At 42.5% G+C, this 26,426-nt stretch overlaps 2 protein-coding genes across 4 annotated transcripts; one reads left to right on the forward strand and one right to left on the reverse strand.

Annotated features, from left to right (window-relative positions):
- Positions 1-2,738: 2,738 nt before the first annotated feature.
- Positions 2,739-12,685, forward strand: LOC139217825 (uncharacterized). Of its 2 annotated transcripts, XM_070849288.1 has the most exons (7): positions 8,298-8,416; positions 9,038-9,328; positions 10,120-10,410; positions 10,539-10,670; positions 11,058-11,092; positions 12,022-12,093; positions 12,312-12,685. In XM_070849288.1, the coding sequence occupies exons 1-7, from the start codon at positions 8,326-8,328 to the stop codon at positions 12,417-12,419; spliced, it is 1,020 nt and encodes a 339-aa protein (XP_070705389.1). In that variant the 5' UTR covers positions 8,298-8,325; the 3' UTR covers positions 12,420-12,685. The 2 variants fall into 2 exon arrangements, with proteins under 2 accessions (XP_070705390.1, XP_070705389.1); XM_070849289.1 differs by lacking the exons at positions 8,298-8,416; positions 9,038-9,328; positions 10,120-10,410 and adding an exon at positions 2,739-3,023.
- Positions 12,686-15,425: 2,740 nt separating this feature from the next.
- Positions 15,426-25,706, reverse strand: LOC139217528 (cytochrome P450 2K1-like). 2 transcript variants are annotated; one of them, XM_070848854.1, is made up of 14 exons: positions 25,500-25,703; positions 25,233-25,395; positions 24,993-25,142; positions 24,739-24,899; positions 24,462-24,641; positions 19,304-19,483; positions 19,030-19,192; positions 18,732-18,881; positions 18,486-18,646; positions 18,198-18,377; positions 17,591-17,732; positions 17,260-17,444; positions 16,596-16,737; positions 15,426-16,515 (listed from the first exon to the last, which is right to left on the reverse strand). In XM_070848854.1, exons 1-14 carry the CDS (start codon positions 25,701-25,703, stop codon positions 16,328-16,330), a joined length of 2,349 nt encoding a protein of 782 aa, XP_070704955.1. In that variant the 3' UTR covers positions 15,426-16,327. The 2 variants fall into 2 exon arrangements, with proteins under 2 accessions (XP_070704955.1, XP_070704957.1); XM_070848856.1 differs by lacking the exons at positions 15,426-16,515; positions 16,596-16,737; positions 17,260-17,444; ... (4 more) ...; positions 19,030-19,192; positions 19,304-19,483 and adding exons at positions 22,107-22,821; positions 22,904-23,045; positions 23,498-23,682; positions 23,772-23,913 and having other exon boundaries at positions 25,500-25,706.
- Between the last annotated feature and the right edge of the window lie 720 nt (positions 25,707-26,426).

Raw genomic sequence — 26,426 nt, forward strand, 5'->3', positions numbered from 1 at the left:
GCGTCATGGGGAAACTAACATTCGCCCTACAGGTATCCTCGAGATATAAATAAAAAAAAAAAAAAAAATTCTCTCTTGTGTAAACACAACCACAGAAGTTCCTTCTTACTGGTTGCAAACGCAGAAACCCAATTCAAGAACTGCACAATCTTTTGCCATCGTTTTTGAGAATTAACCCTCAAATAACCTGCTTAGTCCCCATGCAGATGATTTGATATGTGTTTTGTCTTTTCTTACATAAGGTCTCTTTTCTTTCCGACAGGCATCAGTGGACAAATCTATGTCTACAAAGCACCTGGACATGAAGCCGTTCTGCCCTGTGGCAGAGCAGCATCCTCTGACCCAACATGCTTCATCATCGAGTGGCTTTACAACAGAAACAGCACTGCTGTCACCATGGCTGTTGGTAATGAAGGAGATGTCAGGAGGAGTCTGGGCACTGACTGCTCATTGGTCATTAAGAAGATCACTGCTGAGGATGCTGGACGCTACAACTGTCGGCCGTGGAGGACCATTGATCAGGATTCACTTGTATTTCTAAATGTTCTGACAAGTGAGTCTCATTTCCATTGACAGTCATCATCAAGAGGGAATCCTACTATTAGCTTTCATTAAACTAAAAGTCTTTCTTGTTACACACCCTTTTCCTGTCCACTATGATTCACCCAAGCATTATTAGGACAAACCTTTGATTCAAAGATGTTTCTAAGATTTCACATGGAACTAAATATCTCACCAGTGAGGGATGTTGTGCTTGGTTCTCTGTATATACACTCACCTTGTGTACAATTTAATCAAAACGTGATGAACAGTATCTTGTGTGGATGCAGTAACATGTTGAGGCTCAGTGTAGTAAAACTGAATTAATTTAACTTATTATTTTAACCCAGACCATAAAGAGAAAACTGATGATAATAAAAGAAAGCTGGAAATAGTCCACCATAGTGTTTTCTCTCTCTCCACGGTCACTCTGGGGCTCTGTAGTCATCACCTGTTTTCTCTCAGTCTCTCCATCTCCAGCAGACGCTGATCCAAAGACAGACGGTGAGCTCACGTTAAAGTGCTCTCTGCTGAGATTCAGTGACTTCAGTCCTTGTCCAAAGAAAAGCATGCGCTGGATGGATGAGACAGGAGCTGTGCTGCTTGGTAAAGGAGTCGGGTACAAGTTCCTCGGACAGAAGAACTGCGTCTCTGCTCTGAGAGTAAAGCGTCAGGACGACCACAACAGGAGATACACCTGCCAGTTTGTTAACAACAACAGAGTAGAGACCCAGGCCGACTACACACCTGTCTTCACAGGTAGGATGTGACATATGTTATTGGGTGAGATGGCATGCAGCCCGCCAGATGAAAAAAGCTTTACCTCTTAACATATTGAAGATTAAATATTGTCACAATAGGAATATTGTGAATATCATGGTTATTTTGTCTGGCAGAGGATTAAATATTTCTCCATGTGACAGAGTGATGACAGCTTTTACATTATTACTTGATGCAGTTCCTCCATACAGTGCACAGACTAATAAAGTGCACATAAAACTAAACAATGACATCAGATCTGTAGATTTCATTTGATCTGATCCCACTTTTATTTACTCTGACCGACTGTGTGGTGTTTTTTGTTGTAGTTTTAAGAGTGGAGACAAGCTGTGTTCCTAAAGGAGCCCACAATTCATTTATTAACTGAGACGTAAATGGAAATTTCTCTCTAATATAAACACAACCACCAGATGGTGACACATTCCCTCTCTGGTTGTGTACGCAGAAACTCAATTCAGACCGGCAGGCATCAGTGGACAAATCTCTGTCTACAAAGCACCTGGACATGAAGCCGTTCTGCCCTGTGGCAGAGCAGCATCCTCTGACCCAACATGCTCCAACATTGAGTGGCTTTACAACAGAAACAGCACTGCTGTCACCATGGCTGTTGGTAATGAAGGAGATGTCAGGAGGAGTCTGGGCACTAACTGCTCATTGGTCATTAAGAAGATCACTGCTGAGGATGCTGGACGCTACAACTGTCGGCTGAGGAGGGACATTGATCAGGATTCACTTGTATTTCTAAAAGTTCTGACAAGTGAGTCTCATTTCCATTGACAGTCATCGTCAAGAGGGAATCCTACTATTGGCTTATAGTTTTGGTACAAAAGTGTTTAAAGTCATTCCACCTGCACATCAGTTTCCTGTCTTCTATGCTTTTATGTGCTATTTACATACATGATTGATGTAGGTATTATTAGGACACCCTTTTTGTTTCAAGGGAAGACAATATCCATAAGCACGCAGTTCACGTGAAACTGAATGGCTCACAGGTTTGGACATGAATTAATCAAAACGTTGGAACAAAATGTGTCTCTCAGTAGCATCTCAAGTGCTCAGTGTTGTGAAACATTCCCTTTTTGGCAGATTGAAAGAGCTTATGTTTACACCCAGGTGTCATTTAGAAGGAATGTATTCTGTTATCCAACCTTTTATATTTGTATTTGACCCAGACCATGATTTTTTCTTAAACCTAATCAAGTAGTTTTGGTGCCTAAACCAAACTGAAAACTGATATCAAGTCTAACATTTGGTCTCACTAAGGGTTCAAACCCTTATCTCCAGGGTGAACGTCTTATGTCTGACCCATTATTAGGCTACCAAATTCTTCTTCTTTTCAGATATCTGGCTCTTTTCTCTCTCTCCACGGTCACTCTGGGGCTCTGTAGTCATCACCTGTTTTCTCTCAGTCTCTCCATCTAAAGCAGACGCTGATCCAAAGACAAACGGTGAGCTCACGTTAGAGTGCTCTCTGCTGAGATTCAATGGCTTCAGTCCTTGTCCAAAGAACAGCATGCGCTGGATGGATGAGACAGGAGATGTGCTGCTTGGTGAAGGAGTCGGGTACAAGTTCCTCGGACAGAAGAACTGCATCTCTGCTCTGAGAGTAAAGCGTCAGGACGACCACAACAGGAGATACACCTGCCAGTTTGTTAACAACAACAGAGTAGAGACCCAGGCCGACTACACACCTGTCTTCACAGGTAGGATGTGACATGTACTCAGAGAGAAAAGTCAAATTCAGTTTTGATATGTATATATATATATATATATATGCATATAAAGACCACACCACACCACAGAAGGCGACACGTTCCTTCTTACTGGTTGCAAACACAGAAACCCAATTCAAGAACTGCACAATCTTTTTCCATCGTTTTTGAGATTTAATCCTCAAATAACCTGCTTAGTCCCCATGCAGATGATTTGATATGTGTTTTGTCTTTTCTTACATAAGATGTATTCTTTTCTTTCCGACAGGCATCAGTGGACAAATCTATGTCTACAAAGCACCTGGACATGAAGCTGTTCTGCCCTGTGGCAGAGCAGCATCCTCTCACCCAACATGCTCCAACATTGAGTGGCTTCATGATAGAGTTAACTCTGCTGTCACCATGACTGTTGGTAATAAAAGAGATGTCAGGAGGAGTCTGGTCACTGACTGCTCATTGGCCATTAAGAATATCACTGCTGAGGATGCTGGACGCTACATCTGTCGGCTGAAGAGGGACATTGATCAGGATGCATCTGTATATCTAAATGTTCTGACAAGTGAGTCTCATTTCCATTGACAGTCATCATCAAGAGGGAATCCTACTATTAGCTTTCATTAAACTAAAAGTCTTTCTTGTTACACACCCTTTTCCTGTCCACTATGATTCACCCAAGCATTATTAGGACAAACCTTTGATTCAAAGATGTTTCTAAGATTTCACATGGAACTAAATATCTCACCAGTGAGGGATGTTGTGCTTGGTTCTCTGTATATACACTCACCTTGTGTACAATTTAATCAAAACATGAGAATGAACAGTATCTTGTGTGGATGCAGTAACATGTTGAGGCTCAGTGTAGTAAAACTGAATTAAAACTATTTTGGTCGATGTTATTTGCAGCAGGATGCTAGTGGACAATACAAAGGATACATTTTGTAGTTAACTTATTATATTAACCCAAACCATAAAGAGAAAACTGATGATAATAAAAGAAAGCTGGAAATAGTCCACCATAGTGTTTTCTCTCTCTCCACAGTCACTCTGGGGCTCTGTAGTCATCACCTGTTTTCTCTCAGTCTCTCCATCTAAAGCAGACGCTGATCCAAAGACAGACGGTGAAGTCACGTTAGAGTGCTCTCTGCTGAGATTCAATGGCTTCAGTCCTTGTCCAAAGAACAGTGTGCACTGGATGGATGAGACAGGAGCTGTGCTGCTTGGTGAAGGAGTCGGTTACGAGTTCCTCGGACAGAAGAACTGCGTCTCTGCTCTGAGAGTAAAGCGTGAGGACGACCACAACAGGAGATACACCTGCCAGTTTGTTAACAAGAGCAGAGTAGAGATCGAGGCCGACTACACACCTGTCTTCTTCACAGGTAGGATGTGACATGTACTCAGAGAGAAAAGTCAAATTCAGTTTTGATATGTATATATTATTGTCATGTCAGTTTTTTTTCTAAACTATGTTCAACAGATCCCACAGGATCGTCTCCTCTGAGCTACTTCATATTGACTCTGAGAATTTCAGGACTGATCCTAATGATTGTGGTCACTGTTGTTGTGGTTGTTGTTGTCATCAGACGCAGAGGTGAGGAAATTCAGACCATCATTTGGTGCAACTGATTAATAGAAAGTAACCTGTAGAGTTTCAATGCCACTTTTTTATTGCTCTTTTTCTATAATCAGGGGACGCAAAGGCTCTCGATGAGGACGACACTGTGAGTCAAACAAGATGATTAAAGACGGAGCTTTTTCTTTTGACTTTCATTTAAACGCTCAACAGTTTGTTTCACTGAAGCTTTCTCGTACTTCACAGGTAAACAATGACGCTGACTACGTCACGTATGAAAATATAGAAGCACGTCCAGCGACCAGCAGACTGCACTTATCGACAGCCTCCACACCAACTTCAGTCCATCAGAGTGCCGACTAGCTGTTGTCACAGTCAGTTTACATGAGTGAAGGATTGACCTCATGGTCAGGATACACTGCTTGCTCTTCTCACGCCTTATTTGATGTTAAGAGTTTCTGTCAAACTGTTTTTTTTTTCATGCCAACAACGAGCAGCTGTGTCGTTTCAGTCACAGTTTAATCAGAGCAAAGGAACAAATAACGGCTTGTGCTGTTAAAAAGTCAGATTCACAGTAGTACAGAGAAATATTTTTAGCCTCATTTAGCTGGTAGTTTTATTTTTATGGCAGTTTTTTCCTGTTGTTTCACAACTTGAATGGGATGCACTCCTGCTGGGTGTGTGAATACAGAAGGTAACCATTTGCTCTGCTGTGGATGGTGTAAATACGTCAGAGCTGTTTGGCAGCTTTTGCAAATGAATTGATAAGCTGAGCATTAAATGACGGCACTGCTGTCGTTCTCCATGTGGTTTCTGTTGAGTTTCAGTTTCATTGTTCTCACATAAATGTGTTGATGCTTCAAGGATTCAAGGAACTTTATTTGTCATACCAACACACACTTACACATGGGGAGGTACGAAATTATGATCTCAGGTCCTGGTTTCAGCCACGATAAATATATAGAATAAAATATAGAGAATATAAAATAGAAGTACTGTATAAAGAGCAGTATGAGATAAAATAAAAAGAAATAAATCGACCAGTGTGTCTGATTAACCATCAGTATAATGTTGAGTGGGTCTGTATATTATATTGTATTATCCTGCCAAGCCCTCAGCTGTTGTTAAAGGTATGACTGAACACTTTAACAATATTTAACATAATTATACCAACATCTCAAACTCCCCGGTGGATTCTCATGACTGCCCGTCAACTCAGGAGGGTTTAACTACTCCAGGCGAACATGATGCTGATCAGCTTCTGTAAAATGATCCTGTTAGCTCTCGTCCAACGTGGCTCTTTGAGTTCAAGTTAAATGGTTGATTTAATTATTTGTTCGTCCCAAATGAGAAATCAGGTTTGGGATGGGAGCATTTAAACTCACAAGCATGTAAGAGATGGGGGTAGATACACCGTTTATAGACGACAATACAAGTGGGTAGGATGATGGAGAGTCTGGGGGGTGAGGGATGAAGGGGGGAGAGTTGAGGGATGATGGAGGGTCTGGGGGGTGAGGGATGAAGGAGGGAGAGTTGAGGGATGATGGAGGGTCTGGGGAGTGAGGGATGAAGGGGGGAGAGTTGAGGGATGATGGAGAGTCTGGGGGGTGAGGGATGAAGGGGGGAGAGTTGAGGGATGATGGAGGGAGAGTTGAGGGATGAAGGAGGGAGAGTTGAGGGATGAAGGAGGGAGAGTTGAGGGATGATGGAGGCTCTGGGGGTGAGGGATGAAGGGGGGAGAGTTGAGGGATGACGGGGGGGTTGAGGCATGATGGAGGGTCTGGGGGGTGAGGGATGAAGGGGGGAGAGTTGAGGGATGATGGAGGGAGAGTTGAGGGATGATGGAGGGTCTGGGGGTGAGGGATGAAGGGGGGGGGGGAGTTGGGGGATGATGGGGGGAGGGAAAGAAGTGAGATCATGTCGGCTGACAACACAAAGAGGGGAAGGAACTGGGGTGTTGAGTCTCTTCTACCATCTTGTAGATAAGATCTCCGGTAGTCTCTAAATTCAGAGAGTGAGAGAGAGGGAGGGAGAAAAAGAGGGAGGGAGGGAGGGAGGGCTGTGAAAACTGAGTCAAAGGGGGGAGGAAGTGGATACGTTAAATGATAGTGGATATGTTAAATACTTTGATGAGCAGAAATGAGGTGGGTCTGAGGCGTGGTCATTATCCTCAAACCTTATTGGTTATAAAACTTCATTTTTCATGAAAAGCACTCATGTGACTGACCGAGCACTGATCATGTGACTGACCGAGCACTGATCATGTGACTGACCGAGCACTGATCATGTGACTGCCTCTGTGCTTTGCTGACGCAACAAGCAGCCACAGACCACATTTTAGCTGCAGCTGCACAACAGGAGCTACGTTTAACAAGTGTATTTTCATAAAGCACGCATTATGCAGGTGCATCTCATTCAGGAGTCCAGGACTAATGAGGTGTAGAAGACCTGGGCGGAGCTACAGACAGGAGGGGAAAAGGGACAGACAGCACAGGGGACACACAGAGCAGGAGAAAGGCCTCTTATTGTTTCAGGGTTGCAGTGTGAGCTGGAGGAGGGATGCTGAGACAGACAGCAGCATCTTCTACTGAAAAGACTTTGTCCCCCATCTCTGTTATAAAGGGACCTCTTCACTGTCTGCACGGACCAAAAGAATGATTACAGCATCCAGAAACTGTCCTAGTGCACATTTGTGCATGTGGGCATCGTGTAAAAGTGCATAAATAAAGTACATGAAAGTACATAAAGAAATAAAGTATGTGGAGGAATGAGCAGTTTGTCTCTTCACTGTTTGTGTCTATGAAGTATGAAGTCATGCCGTTTTGTTCAGCGTGAGTTCTCTGCAAACCAAACGTGTGACTAAATTTAGTGTAACGCCAACTGTGTCACATGTGGTCGGCGTGATGACGTCTGTCTGCCTGTCTGTCTGCCTGTCTGTCTGCCTGTCTGTCTGTCCACCGCTTCGTTTGTGACTGAAATAAGTCAGCGAAGAACTCAGGATGGTTTGAGATGACGAACGCTTGTTTTCTCCAGAAGGTCGACCCCACTGTTCCCTTCACTTTCCGTGCGGCGCCATTCATCACATCAGAGCTTTGTCCAGTATTCTGGTTTATGACAGAAGACTTAAAGATTAATGAAGCTAATCAGACTGATGTCTTTTCTTCTCATCGTTCTCAGGAGTAGTTCTTGTTTCCTGCTAATTACCAGACAAGTCACTTCTTCTTTTTTTTTTTTTTTTTTACACAAGCGAAATGACAGGATGGAAATCATTAGTCTGCACCGTGAGAAACATTGAGCACAGAAATAAAAGTTCTATTTCAGTGGAAAACTGTAATGTGTTGTATGAATTACATGTTTTTAACGCCTTGGGTGAGGAGCAGGACAGGCCTACTGTAGGCTGCTGTAATGTTGCTCATAGTCTGTCTCCTGAATTACAGTAAAAGACAGATCACTACTTCACAGTTTCTCACGTTAAGGTGTATAATATATAGTATCTCTGTATGGACTTGGATCTTGGGTTAAAAAAAGAATCGTCATGTCTTCCTGCACCATCGGTTTGTGAAACACAACTTCTTTTTTTTTATATTTGTGGCTGATCAGTCTGATAAAAGGGCACATAGAAGTGACGTAACCCTGTGCGACTTGCAACATATGTCAGTTTCACCAGTTATTTTCACTCAGTATAACAGCCACAGAGAGGAAACCACACAGTCACACACAGACATGTTGCAGAGGAGAGAAGCCTCTCATCACTTCTGCCTGCTCAGAATGGCTCTACTGGAATTAATCGTCATTATTGTGCTTCAGTTTGAAGGTAAAACTCTGTTTTTTTCAAGTTTTCCTGTTTAAATGTTGATAGAAAATGACAGAAATGTGACATTTTCATTATTATTAGATAAAAGCTAATGTGGAAAACTTCCACCAGGAACAGACTTCGTATATCCTGGTTTAAAGGCCACTTTGATAGCTGATTCTGGCCTGTAGAATTCAGCCAAGGACAGCAGCAATGAGTCCGTCATTTTTAGGTAAACACTCCCATGTATACAGATATAAGGGCAGTAAAGAAACGATCTAATGCTGTTTCCTCTTTGTTCTCTTTGTGGCAGACTGATGAAGTGCACATAAAACTAAACATAGACATCAGAACTGTAGATTTTACTTGATCTGATCCCACTTTTATTAATTCTGATCATTTCTTATGTTTCTTAATCAAGATATAAATAAAAAAATAAAAAAAATTCTCTCTTGTGTAAACACAACCACAGAAGTTCCTTCTTCCTGGTTGCAAACACAGAAACCCAATTCAAGAACTGCACAATCTTTTGCCATCGTTTTTGAGATTTAATCCTCAAATAACCTGCTTAGTCCCCATGCAGATGATTTGATATGTGTTTTGTCTTTTCTTACATAAGATGTATTCTTTTCTTTCCGACAGGCATCAGTGGACAAATCTATGTCTACAAAACACCTGGACATGAAGCTGTTCTGCCCTGTGGCAGAGCAGCATCCTATGACCCAACATGCACCAACATTGGGTGGCTTCATGATAGAGTTAACTCTGCTGTCACCATGGCTGTTGGTAATGAAGGAGATGTCAGGAGGAGTCTGGTCACTGACTGCTCATTGTTCATTAAGAATATCACTGCTGAGGATGCTGGACGCTACATCTGTCGGCTGAAGAGGGACATTGATCAGAATGCATTTATATATCTAAATGTTCTGACAAGTGAGTCTCATTTCCATTGACAGTCATCGTCAAGAGGGAATCCTACTATTGGCATATAGTTTTCATACAAATGTGTTGCACTGTGTTAAACTCAAAGTCTTTCATGTTACACAGTTCAGTCCACCTTCATGTTTGAACTCAGTAAAGCAATGAACTTGTCAGGTGATGTAGCTGCAGATGTCAGACTAGTTTTACACAGAGATAACGCTAAACCACAGGGATGACCTGCAGTGTGTATCCTCTGCTGATCAACATGTCCATCCAGCTGGGCTCTAAACACACCTGCTACCATTCTGGGTAATGCTCTGAATCAGGTGTACTGTTGTTTGACACGCTGTGGTTCTAATATAGACCAGCAGAGCCAGAACCACCATTGTTTATTTCAGAGTGCTGTTCATGCCAACACATGAGGGCGAAGAAGCATCAGGCTAAGGACAGACTGTGTTTACACTGTATTGGTCTGTTGTGCTTGGTTCTCTGTATATACACTCACCTTGTGTACAATTTAATCAAAACGTGAGAATGAACAGTATCTTGTGTGGATGCAGTAACATGTTGAGGCTCAGTGTAGTAAAACTGAATTAAAACAGTTATTTTGGTCGATGTTATTTGCAGCAGGATGCTAGTGGACAATACAAAGGATACATTTTGTATTTAACTTATTATATTAACCCAGACCATAAAGAGAAAACTGATGATAATAAAAGAAAGCTGGAAATAGTCCACCATAGTGTTTTCTCTCTCTCCACGGTCACTCTGGGGCTCTGTAGTCATCACCTGTTTTCTCTCAGTCTCTCCATCTCCAGCAGACGCTGATCCAAAGACAGACAGTGAGCTCACGTTAGAGTGCTCTCTGCTGAGGTACTTCCATCCTTGTCCAAAGAACAGTGTGCGCTGGGTGAATGAGACAGGAGCTGAGCTGCTTGGTGAAGGAGTCGGGTACGAGTTCCTCGGACAGCAGAACTGCGTCTCTGCTCTGAGAGTAAAGCGTCAGGACGACCACAACAGGAGATACACCTGCCAGTTTGTTAACAAGAGCAGAGTAGAGATCCAGGCCGACTACACACCTGTCTTCTTCACAGGTAGGATGTGACATGTACTCAGAGAGAAAAGTGAATCCTGTAACTCACCTATAATGAAGCAATAAGCGATTAGACTGAGGTCACATGTTGTACTGAAGTTAATTTCTTTGGCTAACTGCTATCTACAGACCCACAGACGACAGACCTCAAACCTCTTCAGACCTACATCATCGTGGGCACAGTGGTCGGGGGGGTGGCACTCCTGGTCGTCATTGCTGCTGTTCTCATCAAATACAGGAGGAGAGACAAAGTGACGGAGGGTCAGTAAAACAGAGGAAGTATGAACTGTCATGTGCTGTGGTGTGATATAAGGACAGCTATTCATTTTTAGATATCAGCGCATCAGTGGTATTTTTCTTTAAACATGGACTAAAAACACGAGTTGACTGACTCCACATCATTATATGAGCTCTGAATCACGTGTTAATTTAATATAAATAGGTAAATTAGTCCATTAAGTCCGTTATTGTCTACATCAGCCCAGAATTAAGTGAGCATTAAGCACACTGTGCTTTTTCTATGGTGTGATATACCTTGCAGTACTAATTTAAAGTGTGAATAATAACATTATTAATGTAAATTAACCACATAATGTACAGAATGATAATACATGAAACTAATGTTTGAAATTGTACCTTTTGTTCCAGGTGTTCAGAAATCAGGTCCCAAGTCCCAACATCAGGTGAGTTCAAATCAGCTTTTAATCGACGCCGTCACTGGAGACACACGAGCTGCTTCCCAAACATGTTCATATGCTGTGTGTTACAGACAGACAGACAGGCAGGCAGGCAGGCAGGTAGACAGGTAGACAGACAGAGCCAAAAGAAGTGAACTCATCCCAACAGTCACACTGATGTTGGTGCATGTAAAGTAACACAAAATATACACCAAGAAGTTCAGGTGGTAAAAATACATTCAATCCAGAAAAGTTTGTGTTAAACCAACTGACTCTCACCTGCGCTCAGTGCTGCCACTGCTGGCTGGAAACTGCAGTGCAACTAAACCAGTGTAGGAGGTTTATTTTAAATTAAACTGCAACTGGTTCAGAATGCTGCAGCCCGGATCATCACCAGGACCCCTTCTATCAGTCACATCACCCCCGTTCTCCAACAGCTTCACTGGCTCCCAGTCACATACCGCATCTCATATAAAATCCTCCTCCTAACCTTCAAAGCCCTCCATAACCTCGCCCCTCCATACCTGACTGAACTCCTCCACATAAACACACCCAGCCGGACTCTCAGATCATCATCCTCCATCAACCTCACGATCCCTCCTGCCCGTATGACCACCATGGGGTCCAGAGCCTTCAGCCGCTCTGCCCCCCGCCTCTGGAACTCCCTGTTTAAACAAGCCTACTCACTGTAACATCACTCTGCAGATCTCCCACCCCTTGGTTTTTTTAATTTTTTGACTTTTTATCTTGCTTTTTCACTGTTTGTTTTTAACTGTGTGTTGTACGGTGTCCTTGAGTGCCTTGAAAGGCGCCTATAAATAAAATGTATTATTATTATTATTATTATTATTAAATCAGTTTGTACTTAAGGCTCAGAAACAGCTGCGACAGTGTGCGCTTCATGTCCGTAACCTGTGTGTTGTTTGCACTTGCAGGACGAGCCGGAGAACAATATGACCTATGTCTCTGTGAACCATGCTCATCAACAGGCCTCTCCTAACATGAGGGTGAGTGACTCCGTACACCTGTGTGTGCTCTGCTGTGGTTTTCTAATCCTCTGACGGCTTAATCTTGCAGTTCAGTGATGGAATGTATTTTATAATAGATGGGGTATTGTCATTTGGCCCTGAGAACTATACACACACTACAAGGTTACCGTAAACGACAACAGTTCTTTGGTTGATGGAGTGAATCGTGTAAAACCTCTGTTTTTTTGTTGTGACAGGTGAAACAGGAAGAGCAGGTAACTTATTCTACAGTCAGGGCTCCAGGGAGGACAGAGGCAGACAATGATCCCAACAACCTCTACAGCAATGTCCAAATAAGAAAATAAGAAAATGAGTAAATCATGAATTCTTATTCATTGCTTTGTTGTGGGTGAGCAAACAGAACAGATTCACAATCAGAAAAAGCTGCAGAGCCTCACAGTTTCTTCTTGTGTTATTAAGATAAAGGGTGGGATGTGAGCCAAACTGAATGTATTAACTTTATTCTGCCAGCTGAAGCTCTCTATTTTGTTGTACATCTCTGTGATATTGCCATGACATCCTATGTTGCTCTGCTTTGTGTGTGTTTAGCTTGTCAGCAAGATGAAATAAAAGTGACTTGAGAGTCTTTTTCCTGCCACTTCATTAAGATTCAAACGTGAACTTGTCCCATTTTCTCTTCTCTTGCGTCCAAATATGAAATCAAAAGCGATCTGTGCTGTTACACATTACTAATCACAGTTTTCTAAAAGCATCTAGAGTGATTCACGGGGCAGTTACATGGTTTCTGATCTATAAATCCACTCACAGAGGCGTGAAGTTTGATGGCAGTGCTCTGAGTAAGCAGGCAATTCCCTTTTCTCTTTCAATCACCGGCCTATTTTTGGTTATCTTACCCTATTTGGCAAGTGAGAACTGGTCACTCTGACACTTGAGAGTCAAAAGCGGTTTAATATTCAAAAAACACTTCCCGTCTGCTGGAGCTGCTTTAAGCCTCTTTCTGCACTCTACTGTACTTGCTCTTGCCTTCGATGTGTTTGCGGAGGAGGTCACGTGATCACCAGACCTCCATAAATGGAGCCGGAGGAACAGAGAGAGGTCTTTAGACCTGGGACACATACTTATGCTGGAAAGTGCTTTTTCGCATCATTTGGGACCTTTAACAGTTGTGAGAATACTTGCTGAAATACAGATTTAAAGTATATAAGTCAGAAGTTTACAGTGTGTTTATCATCGCCTGGTGAATGGAGCTGTGCTGCATAGACAAAAACTGTCCCTCTTCAAAGTTTCCACCAGATGCCCCTGGGAAATACTGCATTTTGTTGTTGAAAGACTAAATCACTGATCATCAAGAGCAGGTATCAGTCACTGCTGGACATCACGTCACATAAAGGAGACCAGTGCAAATGTAACGGGTGTGTGGATGGGCATCACCAACAGGACCACTCCATAGACTGTTTCCCAGAATTTATTTAGTACAGCCTGAAGAAGACAAACATAAAAAATGTCTTCTGGGTTTGTTTTCTCCTTTCCTGCTCCTAAACATATAAACGACATTACAAACAGTTAACAAGGAAACTAGCTAACACAGGGCGGGCTGCTGTTCGCGCCAAAATAACAACACTAAAAACATCTATAAAACTTATACTAACGGCAAAAACAACACAAAACAGCCTGGCAACACAAAAGTATACATCGATAAATAATATACACCGAAGATAATAACTTAAACGACTACATTTACAAAGAAAACAACACAATTACAACAGCAGCCTTCACTCACGCAACCTAAAAGCGCAATAAAAAGGCAAATCGCTTAAAAGTAATCTCCACAGGAGAAATTATAAAATAAAGTATAAACAAAAATAACTCATAAAGATAAAATTCACAATGATTAAATAATAAAATTAACAAACATGAATTGAAAATAAAGTGCATTTTTAACTCCGTTACACAAACAGGCACGGCGCTGCAGGATGTAAACAATGAACAATGTTTTCCACCATAAATGTTGTCGATCACAACACAGTGAAAGTTGAAACTTGCTTATTTATAACTTTCCAGCCATTTGATGTGATAAACCAGGACATTTTCCGCCTTACAGGTGGTGAGCGCTTCATTATCATTAATCTGGGGCGTTTGGAGTCCGAAGTGTGATGCAGCTATTGCATGTCTTGTGTTGTGGTTTTGACAAATGAAGGAAGACGCAGTTTCGTGTTCCTCCCTGTTGTGTCAGAGCTCTTGAGACATGTTTCCTGTTACTCTCATTGGTGCAAGCAGCTCTAAGACTCTCTGGTTCTCATGGTTTTTACATCTAGCTCATAAAAAAAAAACCCACAAACTCCTAAACAAATGTACTCTAAGTTTATTGTGCACACAGTGTTCCAAAATGAATATCTAACATTTATGCTCTTTTGGAGAGTGCTGTATTGGTTTATGAGGATGATCAGTGGCCTTTGTGTGTACTACTATTATCTACAGTCTTATCAGAGCATCCAGATGGTCTTTGATCGGCGATCAACTTTATGGCTCTTTGATTCTGGTCGCTGCACTTTGCTTTCTGGATTAGAAACAGCTTGAGACTGTTTTAAACTGTTTGAGAGGGAAGGAGGAAGTGCTTACTTTGCTATATTCCTGTGTCATGAAAGTGGCAGGAGATGGGTTGTATTATTGCCAGCGCTGGGTAAAAAAATGTAGGCAATATGAAAGTGGGAAGAGCTATCATGCTAGTACTGAATCATTAAGATAAAAAGACCCAGAGCACTTTGTTTTAGTTCATATTTCAGGCCCTGTAGGCTCTGATAAAGTCCCTGTAGCACCTTATCTGGACAGTAGCGAAATGTCTGGCATGGTTAAATGACTTTACAGCAAGCTTATCATGCATGCAGCGTTTCTCTGCTCTGCCAATCTGCCGGCTCACGGTTACAGATGCTGTTGCACCATTAAACCTCATGATGGAGGCAGAACATTCACAACACATCTCATCAGGATCGCCACACCCACCCGAGCAGCGTGAGCCAGCCAAACAGGAGACTGAACCCAGTCTAACTGTCACACATTGCGACACTGTATGAGCAAGAGGCCATTTGTTTAAGTCATGTTTTCATGTTTTCATGTTTTCATTGCCGTTTCGTTTCATGACTGAGTCTCTAATGATGACAATAATCAACAAAGGTTTGCCACAGCCAAGCACCTCATCTCTTTTAATGATTGATGCTGCAGAGGTCGAGATGTCCTGACTTTCGGTCCTAGCTATGACGACAGACATTTTATGGACTTTTCATTTTTACCACAACAAGTGTAGCAGAACAAGTCTGATCCAAAACAACGGGGACAAAATTGCGGTGGTCTTTTTATTCATCGTGTATCATATATACAACTATTTATCAGTTATCATACATGCACAGAGTGTGGAGATGCAAGGGAAGGACGAGCAAGAACAAATGGTTCTGACAAGGTGGGCCCTTTTCCCATTAGGCACTAATTCCCTACTCACTTCAGACACGTCTATTCATGACTTCTTCTCTTCTGCCTGCAGTGTAGTGACCATGTGGATCATGTTATCCCCCACAGTAACATGTGACTCCAGTGCACTGACAGGGAGGGCAATAACCCTCATATGTTTGATAAGTTGGATCAGCTGGTTGGGTAGAATTCCTGACAGACCAGGCAAACTCAAACATTTAGCAAGCTTGAACTGGGAGAACATGGCTGTAACCCTTGTTCTAAACCCTCCGTAATAACTTTACTGCATGAAACTTTACTTTCATGCATAGCAGAGGTTGAGGATGTTCGAAGCATCCGCTGCACGGGCGGCTGCCAAGACCCTGATGGACACCAACACTGGAGGAAGGACAGCAGCTTCTGTGTTTACAGAGCCAACAATTTCAGTGTGGGAGTAGTTTGGGAAGTCTGACCCCAGACAGTAGAAACAACTCAGGTTCTTGCCCTCAGCTGTTTTCAGCAGGGAAGGAGAACTACTAACTGTGAATGGGGGTGCTTTCAGAAAGTGGGAGGACCACTTTAACATGTTCGGAAACAGGCAACGCAAGATCGAGTCCAGGAAGAGCCCACACAAAGTGACACAAGGTGACACTCGTGTGTATGTGAGAGATGTCTATGTGTTTTAATCACTGTGGAATGATACATGCAGTAGATTTTTCGTATTAATATGGACTTGTGTGTCTAAAATAAAGCTACAATGGTATTAGCTCCTGTAGCTACAATAGCCTTCACTTTCAAGCCTTCCTCCTCCTCACATAAGAGAGACAGCGCACAGTTTATGGGGTGAAGGGTTAAGGACGAAGCCCACGCGAGGATTCAGATCCAGCTCATCCTCTGAAACTCCAGGTGGAGGAGTGAAGCGGAAATGCTGCAGGATGGTGACAAAGAAGATGAAGAGCTCCATCCTGGCCAGACTTTCTCCGAGACAAATCCTGCGACCTGCGGGAGACAGCAAAAAGCTTCAGGTCATCTGCCGGGTGAGCGGACACGGACGAGAAGCGATGGCTGAGCTCACAAACCTGCAGAAAAGGGCATGAAGGCGTCTCTCTTGGCAAACTTTCCATCTTTGTCCAGGAAGTGAGCGGGATAAAAGGTGTGTGGGCGCTCCCACTCGCTCTCATCATACAGGACGGATGTCAAGAGAGGATACACTGTGGTCCCCTGTAGGTCATACAGCAATTAAAAAGCTTTTCTATATGCTAAGCAATGGCATTATTTTCAAACCACACAAGTATCTTAAGGAGCACAGAACTTATGTTTCTTTGCCACATTTTGATGGAAAACATGAAGAATGTTGTCAAGGACCAAATGCGACAGCGACCAGCGCCACAATCAATCAATCTTTATTTATATTTCACCAATTTATAACTATTTATATGAATTTATATTAAATTATCTCAAGACGCAGGTCTGGACCCACATGAGACAGCATCAGATATTATATCAGGCAAAAACCTCGAACAGAACCAACAAACCTGAATACAATCCACGTTTGATCCAAGATGCTGCACACCTGCATCACCTGCATCACCTGCATCACCTGCATGCTTCAGTGAATCTGACCCTGATTATTTGTGATTGAGTTGATTATAAGGACTCAACAAACTATTTCATTCACATTTTGATCCTTTTAAATAATTTTTTTTTCAAGTCCTACAGTCTAAGTGTTTGCGTCGGTCTGACCTTCTTGATGAAGTGACCCTGGAAAGTGACGTCTTGGCTGGTTTTGTGAGGAAGCGCCATGGGGACGATGTTGGCCAGTCTCTGAGTCTCGTGGATGACGGCGTCGGTGAAGGGCAGGTTCCTCCGGTCCTCCAGCTGCACCTGACGACTCCCTACCACCCTGCTCAGCTCCTCCTGGACCCGCTCTGGGAGATGCAACGAGAGTAAGGACAAAGTTACTTGATAAACTCTTATCTTTCCCCCTTTATGTCTATTACTTAATGACGTTTATTCTCATATTGTAAACACATTGCTAGTGTGGTGTCCTTATGTTTCATGGCTGTGCTCTTACCCTGTATTTTCGGATACTTGGCCATATACAGAAGTCCCCATCTCAGCGTAGTCGCTGTCGTATCAGTGCCAGCAGCAAACAGATTCAGGACTGTCACCATGAGATTGTCATCGTGGTAGTGATTGTTAGTAGTCCCAGATTCCTACATGCACAGTTGTATGAGCACGGTTATTCAAATAAATCTGGTCCAAAACATCAACAAATCACATTACATGACATTTCCACTCTCCAGTTTTGGAGTTTGTGGTCTGAGGACAAGGACATGATCTTTCACCAGCTTCCAACAGCTTCGTCACATGGCCTTTTTTTCCCTTCCATGACCAAGCATTAGAAACACAACAACGATATGTTTATATAATATATAATGTGTTAAAAATATTCTCAAAGAGCCAGAAGACATGGGCACAGAAACTTTATAAAGTTATGAATCCAGTGCAATTTTCAGATTTGTTTGAAACAAATGTGTAGCCTTTAACTAAAAAGATATTGAATAATCTAATCTGAACCATTGTGCACCACACGGTCCAAGAGAGACTTAAACATTAAGAAATCAATTCAGATATAACACTTTGATAATATCTGCTTGATGAATGATACATTTTCTAACCTCCAGATTTTGCTTTTTGACCAGAAAGGCGTCCACAAAGCATCTGCACATCTGCGGATTGAGGGTCTCCTTCAGACGACGGAACATCACCAGGTTCTCTTTGACAATGAAGTCGGTAATCTTTCGGATTTCTGTCCTGTTATCAACCCATTTTCCGATCCACGGGAACAGGTTGTATATCTGTTTAGATATGTACAACAAGCTAGTTGGTTAGTTTTCATCAAATAGATGAAAAATGAGACGATTCCTCATCTACAATTAGAGCAATATAAAAATAGGTAATGCTACCTGTACTGATGGGGAGCCCGAAAGTTGAATGCGTTTATTTGTTTGATCTACCATGGATGTAAACTTTGGGTCATCGTAATCAAATCTGTTGCCATAGACCATGGAGCAGATGATGTTCGAGACTGCATAGTTCATTGATTGGGTCGTATCAAAGGCTTCTCCTGCAACAAGGGAAAGCAAAGACAAATCAAAATCACAACAAATGTTTAAAAGGTCGTACGTCTGATGAAAAATTTAAAAAAGTACCTTTGAATTTCTTAAACACTTCAATGAGTTGGTCACATTCCTCAGTGATTTTGTCCTCACACACCCTCTTTCCCATCCCAAAGTCTCTGAGGTTCGTCAAGGCAAAGCGCCTCATCTCTTTCCAAGAGTCCCCATTGGACCACAAAACCCCTAGAATTAAATGTTTTTTCAGTTTAAATGGTGATTTTTATTTATAAATGAATGATACGTGATTAGTTATATACATATTTTACATCATGTAGATTATATAAAGTATATTGCTTACAGATTAGAGGCATGATTTGGTGTGTGTGCTTACCGTGGCCGTGATTAGTTTCGTCTGCTATCAGCAACGGATCTCTGTCTCCAAACTCATCAGCATGGTTGACAAGTGCCTCCTTCACCGTCTTGTATCCAGCCAGAACCACCACTTTTGTGGATCCAAAATACACAGTGAACACTGATCCATGTTTCTTGGAAAGCTACAAACAGTAATATAATGTCATGATGTATTTTTGTATAAAAGAAAGACATGAGAGGACAGAACTACTTATCTTAAAGGAAAAAATACTTAATTCCAGCCACTTCCTTACCTCCACTAATGAGTTGTAGGGTTTCTTGAGGTCCAGTAGCAGCAGGTTCCCAAGCAGGGGAAGTGGTTTTGGTCCTGGGGGCTCCTTCCTGTCTGCGCTGGAGCTGAAGCTGGAGGAAGAGATGAGGTAGACGAGCAGCAGGACCACCAGAGCCCCCAGCAGGGACGCATAACTGCAGGACTGGAGAAGAGCATCAAATATCCCCATGACTTTAAGATAAAATATGATTCCTTATGGAGCATTTGGCTCTGTGAGCATTTTAGTAATGATAGGTACCTTTTGTGGGTGTCAGTTGAAGGGGAGGGACAAAATGTGGAAAAGGTTGTTAGGTATTTTTAGGTCAGGGTTCTTTTTGGTTTACCTTTGCACAAGTGTTATCGTAAACGCCTGGTTAAAGTTCACTTATTTGTTACTTATCATTTAATCGAGTCAGAGAGATTTAGTGCCTAAATCTCTAAAGGGGTTAATACATTTGGATAGGCATGACTCAACATTTACAAAGGGCGAATTGGCACCAAAACAAGCTACTAATGTCTAATCTTTTCCAAAATTCACCACGCCTTTGGTCTGACAACACCTTTAGAGTGCTTGTTTGCACTTTGTTGTGGTGCTTATGTGACTGTGGGTCTGTGCGTAGTGGCTGAAAAGAGGTGACTGTCTGCTCTGTGGCATCATCATCAATAATTAATTGTCTAAAGGTGCAATGTGTAAAAGTTGGCCACCTGCTCCAAAAACATGGGGGGGGGGTCAGCATTTCACCTCCTTCTCCCTAAATAAACAATTTATAGCCAGGAATGCACAACCATGGACTCATTTTATTCAAGGTTCCTTTAATTTGTAATTAAAGTACACACATATACATACAGTATACAGGTAATTATATTTAGAAGAGGACAGGACTAAACATAAAATATAATAATATATACATATATTATATATTATATATAGTTTGCATCTGGGGGAATGTAAACAGCAGAAAACAATATATCAGCACCACATTAAAAGTCGGCCTTCTGGGAAACACTTTCCATTAACTTTACTGCGTTAGAGCACCAATTCTCATTATTTGGTGAACTACAGGTCGCTGGTGAGCTAACGGCTCACATGAAAGCTGTGACTTATAGCCTCAGGAAGCTCCAGGACTTATGTTGTTTCACTGTTGTTCGTTACAAGCCTCTAAAAACAGGCCTGTTTTTCATTTCCTTATCTAGACATAGTGATGCATGCTGCTGAAGGAGACTGTTTTTGTTATTAGCATTGTCACAAAGGTCAAAGGGTTGTCTTAACTTAACAAGAACAATTACTTTTTGTAGCTCCAACTATCAGTCCCTGGAACGTGCCACTGTTACTAAGAACAGGTCCAACAGACAATCAGACAGTTTTGCCAGATGAGCACACACCTAATGTTAGTAAAACCCTGAGTCACTATGGGAAGTAAAATACATCAAGGTTGGACCAAGAAGTCTAACATGACGTGGAGAGAAATCTGGTGGATTACAGACAACAGTTATAATTCATATCATGAGGTAATCAACAACCCTGCAGACACAGAGGCCTTATCAATAACCTCATGCATTTACACAAACCTTTCTCTCTGTTGCTCTCTGTTTAGACACAACTGACAAAAAAGAACACAATCATAACCAAGAATACACTTATTTTTAGGTACTGTAAAGTAAAATAAAATAGGTGAAGAGTGTGCCCGAGCAAGACGTCGCACCTGCAAAGACCAACGTGAGCCCAGAGAGCCTGCCTCCGACAACTGAGAGGAAATACAGAGCATCACAGCAGTGAGGCAAACCCCCACGTCTTCGTCCTGCCCCTCAGCACCGGGGAGCGGTTGCCACCAGCCCGTGGCTCCATCTGCTGGTTACACCTCTCAGCCCCGTCACAAAAAGAGGAAATAAACATGGAAGGGTGACTCCGTTATCTGCAAGCAGTTTGAGAGAGAGACACACGAACCAGTAATAGTTTACTTCACCATGCTGTGGCTATCGACTCTGACCATACGTAGAGTTTTTAGTGAAGCAGAGTATCTGGTCCAGGGGTTTAGGGGCCCCTCCCCTGTCCTGTCCTGGTTGGTCCAAATTGGAGCAGCACCAGCACCAGTCTGGCCAACTGGATAGTTTGCACACTGTGTTTGTCTGTTGGTTCAGACTGTGATACTTGATCCAGTGGCTGAAGCACTTGTGCCTGTTTTCTCTGCTTCTTGTAGTTAAAAATCGTTAACAGTCCTTTGTTGTTGTTGTAATTTGTTGATGAGGCGCTCATTTGCTACCTGGGCACTGATGCAGGTACGGCTTAATGCTAGAAACAGTCTTCAGAAACCCTTTGTGTAGTTACACTGGGTGCAGGGGTGTTGCACTCACAGGCCCTGCTCCTTTGTAGTTATGGTATTCTGCAGCAAACTACTTTCTTTGTTAATAAATAACTTTTTATCACATCTGGTTTTGTGTTGCCTCTCTTTTACCGTAGAGCGCTGGGTTCAGTGTAACTGCTGATGTTGTTGTTGCTTCTCGCCAGATCAGACACCCAGAGGCAGAGGAAGGCTCAGGGCACAAGTTACATTTCCAAAGTCTTAGCCAGGCGATCATACAGAGCAGGAAATCCATTTGAAACCAGCAAACTAATTCAGGCGTGGGAGAAACCACAGAGACAAACACTCAAAGTAACTCCTGAAAGCAGCGAAAACACTAAGATGAACAAAGATAATCTGGCAGGAGAACAGAGGAGGTATAGAGTGACATATAGGGAGGAATAGGGAGCTGGTGTGGATTTATTTCAAAATAAAACAGGTCAGGCAATGATTAACGGGATGTTACACATCTGTTTCTTCTCACTAACTGTTAATGTTTTATTTCAATCAGAAAAGAGGGTTAAAGGAACATGGGTGTGTGATATGATACTGTGTCTGGGAAATATCAGTAAGAGAAGAGATGTGAGGTTTTTGTCTGCAAGCAGTAAGAGAAAGCGTCGACATACATATGAAATGTAAGATAAACAAGGAATAGCTGCTGAAGTAATGATGGTGTAACGATACAGAACATCTCCATAATCAACGGCAGGCATAAAAGACAGACAGTCATAAGTTCTGCATAGAAAGTCTGGTTTGATTTTTCATTTTTGGGTCAAATGTTCGACTTTCAGTCTGCTGCTGAGCCGAATTCTTGAATATTTACATGGCTCAATAAGAGTGATATGACCAATTTAATTGGTCTCATCTGTATTTACATGTTTATGATTAAGAAGTGATAACTGTAAAGTGAACATTTTGTTTGTTAAATCATTGATATTGAACATATTCAGTGCGACACGGTCACGTCCTCCTGCTCACACACAGGAAACAGCACACAGTTTGTGGTGTGACGGGTTGAGGGTGAAGCCCACGCGTGGAGTCAGATCCAGCTCATCCTCTGAAACTCCGGGTGGAGGAGAGAAACGGAAGTGTTGCAGGAGGGTGGTGAAGAAGACGAAGAGCTCCATCCTGGCCAGACTCTCTCCAAGACAAATCCTGCGACCTGCAAGAGAAAACAGAGGAAAACGTTCATGTCACGCCTGCACGAGAGCGAACACGAAGAGGTGATGGTTAAGTTCACCGACCTGCAGAAAAAGGTATGAAGGCGTCTCTCTTGACAAACTTCCCATCTTTGTCCAGGAAGTGAGCGGGATAAAAGGTGTGTGGCTTCTCCCACTCGCTCTCATCGTACAGGACCGACGTCAGCAGAGGATATACTGTGGTCCCCTGTGGACCATACACAAACTGAAAAGCTCTCCATGTGCAAAGTCCTAGTATTTTGCAGGACCAAATAGGACGAAACAGATGAAATTAGATCATTAATGAATAAGTGAACAAAGAATAAACTGAGATGAATACATTTTGAGAATGCATAATAAAGTTGCAGTAGTATTCACACCCACAGTGAGCTGGACTGCTCCTCCTCTGTGTGATTAGGTGTCATTATAAATTGGTAGAACAAGTAATCCAGATTCATGTTGACCCAGAATTAAAGTCTAAAATCAACGCAGTAACATTTGCCTGAATAGAGCTGATGTTCAGTTACTTTAATGCAATAAAGATTAATAAAGAAGAACAAACACATTTACAAACATCGGTATTTCAAAGTGTCATTGTAATTGTTGATTTCTCAGGTTTTTGATTCATTCTTCCATACTAGGCCTTTTGCTCAGTCTGACCTTCTTGATGAAGTGACCCTGGAAAGTGACGTCTTGGCTGGTTTTGTGAGGAAGCGCCATGGGGACGATGTTGGCCAGTCTCTGAGTCTCGTGGATGACGGCGTCGGTGAAGGGCAGGTTCCTCCGGTCCTCCAGCTGCACCTGACGGCTCCCTACCACCCTGCCGACCTCCTCCCGGACCCGCTCTGGAAGACGAAACGTTTTTGATTCATTAAGGATGATTTTTGTGTCGGTATCGTTGCTTGGACTGTTGTGGGCGTCTGAAGCTCCTCACCCTGTATTTTTGGATACTTGGCCATAAGCAGAAGGCCCCATCTCAGTGTAGTTGCTGTTGTGTCGGTGCCAGCAGCAAACAGATTACCAACTGTCGCCATGAGGTTTTCATTGTGGAAGTGGCTGTTGGTAATCCCAGATTCCTGCAGGTGAAGATGAATCAATGCAGTTATTAAAACAAATCAATGTTTCTATGCTCCCCACCTGTGGAAGAAGCTTCCTGAACACCTGAGCTCTGCTGAAACTGTCAGCACATTTAAATCAGGCCTTAAAACATCACTGTTTACTGTGGCTTTCCACCAATAGAGCTTCATAACTTATTTTAATTAGCTTTTTATTGTTTTATTTGTTTTCTGCCTCTGCCTGAACGCTCCATTTCAGAAGAAATGCTTTTCTCTCGCCTCCGACATCTTCGTGTTAACAATAAAAACAATGGCGGACAGCGAGGTGGATTCTGGAGGGTTTCAGCACGCAGCCTGCTGAAGGACGGAGGAGGTCACATGATCAGCAGATCCCTTTGTGACATCATAAATGGAGCCAAATCTAAACAGCGTGTTTTCGTACGGAGAAATGGAGCAGTCTCTCATAGTTTGGGGGTCTCTAGACACAGTGGGGAAACATTTATAGACATTAAAAAGTGCATTTCACATAATAATGGACTTTAAATGGTAACTCTGATACACTTCCTAACCTCCAGATTTTGCTTTCGGGCCAGAAAGGCGTCCACAAAGCCTCGGCACATCTGCGGATTGAGAGTCTCCTTCAAACGACTGAACAAGCGAAAGTTTTGTTTCTTATTGGCAGTCATGGATTTTTCAAATTCCTTCTTGTCAGCAAACCATTTACCGATCCATGGGAACAAGTTGTACACCTGTTAAAAAAATGTGAATAATAATGGTAGGTGAACATTGAAATGATGTCTTGCTTGCTTTATATATTGCATGCATGTTTTCCCAGACTAATGATACCTGCAGTGAAGGTGAGCCCACAAGTTGAATATTTCTATTTGTCCGATCTACCAGGGATGTAAACTCTGGGTCATCATATTCAAATCTGCTGCCGTAGACCATGGAGCAGATGATGTTAGAGACTGCATAGTTCATTGGTTGGGTCGTATCAAAAGCTTCTCCTGCAACAAGACAAACAGGAATGTTTTTGTGCTTTTTTTTTTTTTAACCCAGGTTGTCGCTCATATTGCGGTTGATTATAATTAGACATTTACCTTTGAATTTCTTAAACACTTCAATGAGGTGGTCACATTCCTCAGTGATTTTGTCCTCACATGCCTTCTTTCCCATCCCAAAGTCTCTGAGGTTCGTCAAGGCAAAGCGCCTCATCTCTTTCCACGAGTCCCCATTGGACCACAAAACCCCTTGGAAGTATTTCAACACCAATGATTAACTGTTTATAACTAAACCCAGCGAAAGGTTTTGAGAGAGCTCTGTGTTTTTTCTTTCCTTACCATGTCCTTTATTGTATTCATACAAAATCTTAAGTGTATCTCTGTCTCCAAACTCGTCAGCATAGTTAACAAGTGCCTCCTTCACCGTCTTGTATCCTGCCAGGACCACCACTTTCTTGGGTCCCAGATAGACGGTGAACACTGACCCATATTTCTTGGAAAGCTAAAAACAAGGGGCATAACGTTATGATATTTTCTTAGACCGCATAAGAAAGACGAGCAGAAGCAACAAACTACAAGAAAGCTGCTGTTATAGCCCTGCCTCACCTCCACTAATGAGTTGTAGGGTTTCTTGAGGTCCAGCTGCAGCAGGTTCCCAAGCAGGGGAAGTGGTGTCGGTCCTGGGGGCTCCTTCCTGTCCTCGTGGGAGCTGAAGCTGGAGGTGATGAAGTAGAAGAGCAGCAGGACCACCAGAGTCCCCAGCAGGGAGGCAGGACTGCAGGACTGGAGAAGAAGCTCTAATATACCCATGACTTTAAATGTATAACTGCCCCTTCGCCGTGTGAGTGTGTTTGATCAGGAAGGATGCCTTTTGTAACCGCCAGTGAGGGAAACACTCCTGCCCAAGGGTGGGGATTGCATGAATAAAATCAACATACAAAGTAGTAAACCACAGCTGTTATCACCTTCCAGTGGTGCTTTGTTTGGAGTTCAGTCTGTACAAAGGTTGGAAGGAGAGATGAGGTAAAGTTTCACATGAACAGGTTCCTGCTGGTTGTCTTATAGTGGTGGAAAGTAACTAATTATGTTCACACATTTACAAATTTGAGGTACTTGTCCTTGAGTCTTTTCTTGTCATGACTGTAATTATAATCTTTGATCTCTATAATCTTTGACAGAAATGCTCCTCCCCTCTTTGCCTCCTAACGGCATTAGCAAGAATCTAGGAGGAATCTCTAACTCAGTCACACACTGCACAACATTTACTTCAGCATGCGACTTTAGGGGGAACTTTGCAAACACAAGGCTGAGAAACAACCACCAGCAGTGAAAAAACACTTTTAATTTAGCATCTTTAGGATCCTGAACACTTTAGTGACAGTTACCATCAAACTACTACACCAAACTAATGGTGACTCTATGTGCATACACATACTATCTCAGATTTAGCCTTTACCTAGACACTGTTAACCCTGGTGAATGATAAACTTTACTGGATCAAATTTATAGCTGACCTCACACGACTTCACATGG

The sequence above is a fragment of the Pempheris klunzingeri genome, chromosome 18 (assembly GCF_042242105.1).
Source record: "Pempheris klunzingeri isolate RE-2024b chromosome 18, fPemKlu1.hap1, whole genome shotgun sequence".
Lineage (NCBI taxonomy): Eukaryota > Metazoa > Chordata > Actinopteri > Acropomatiformes > Pempheridae > Pempheris > Pempheris klunzingeri.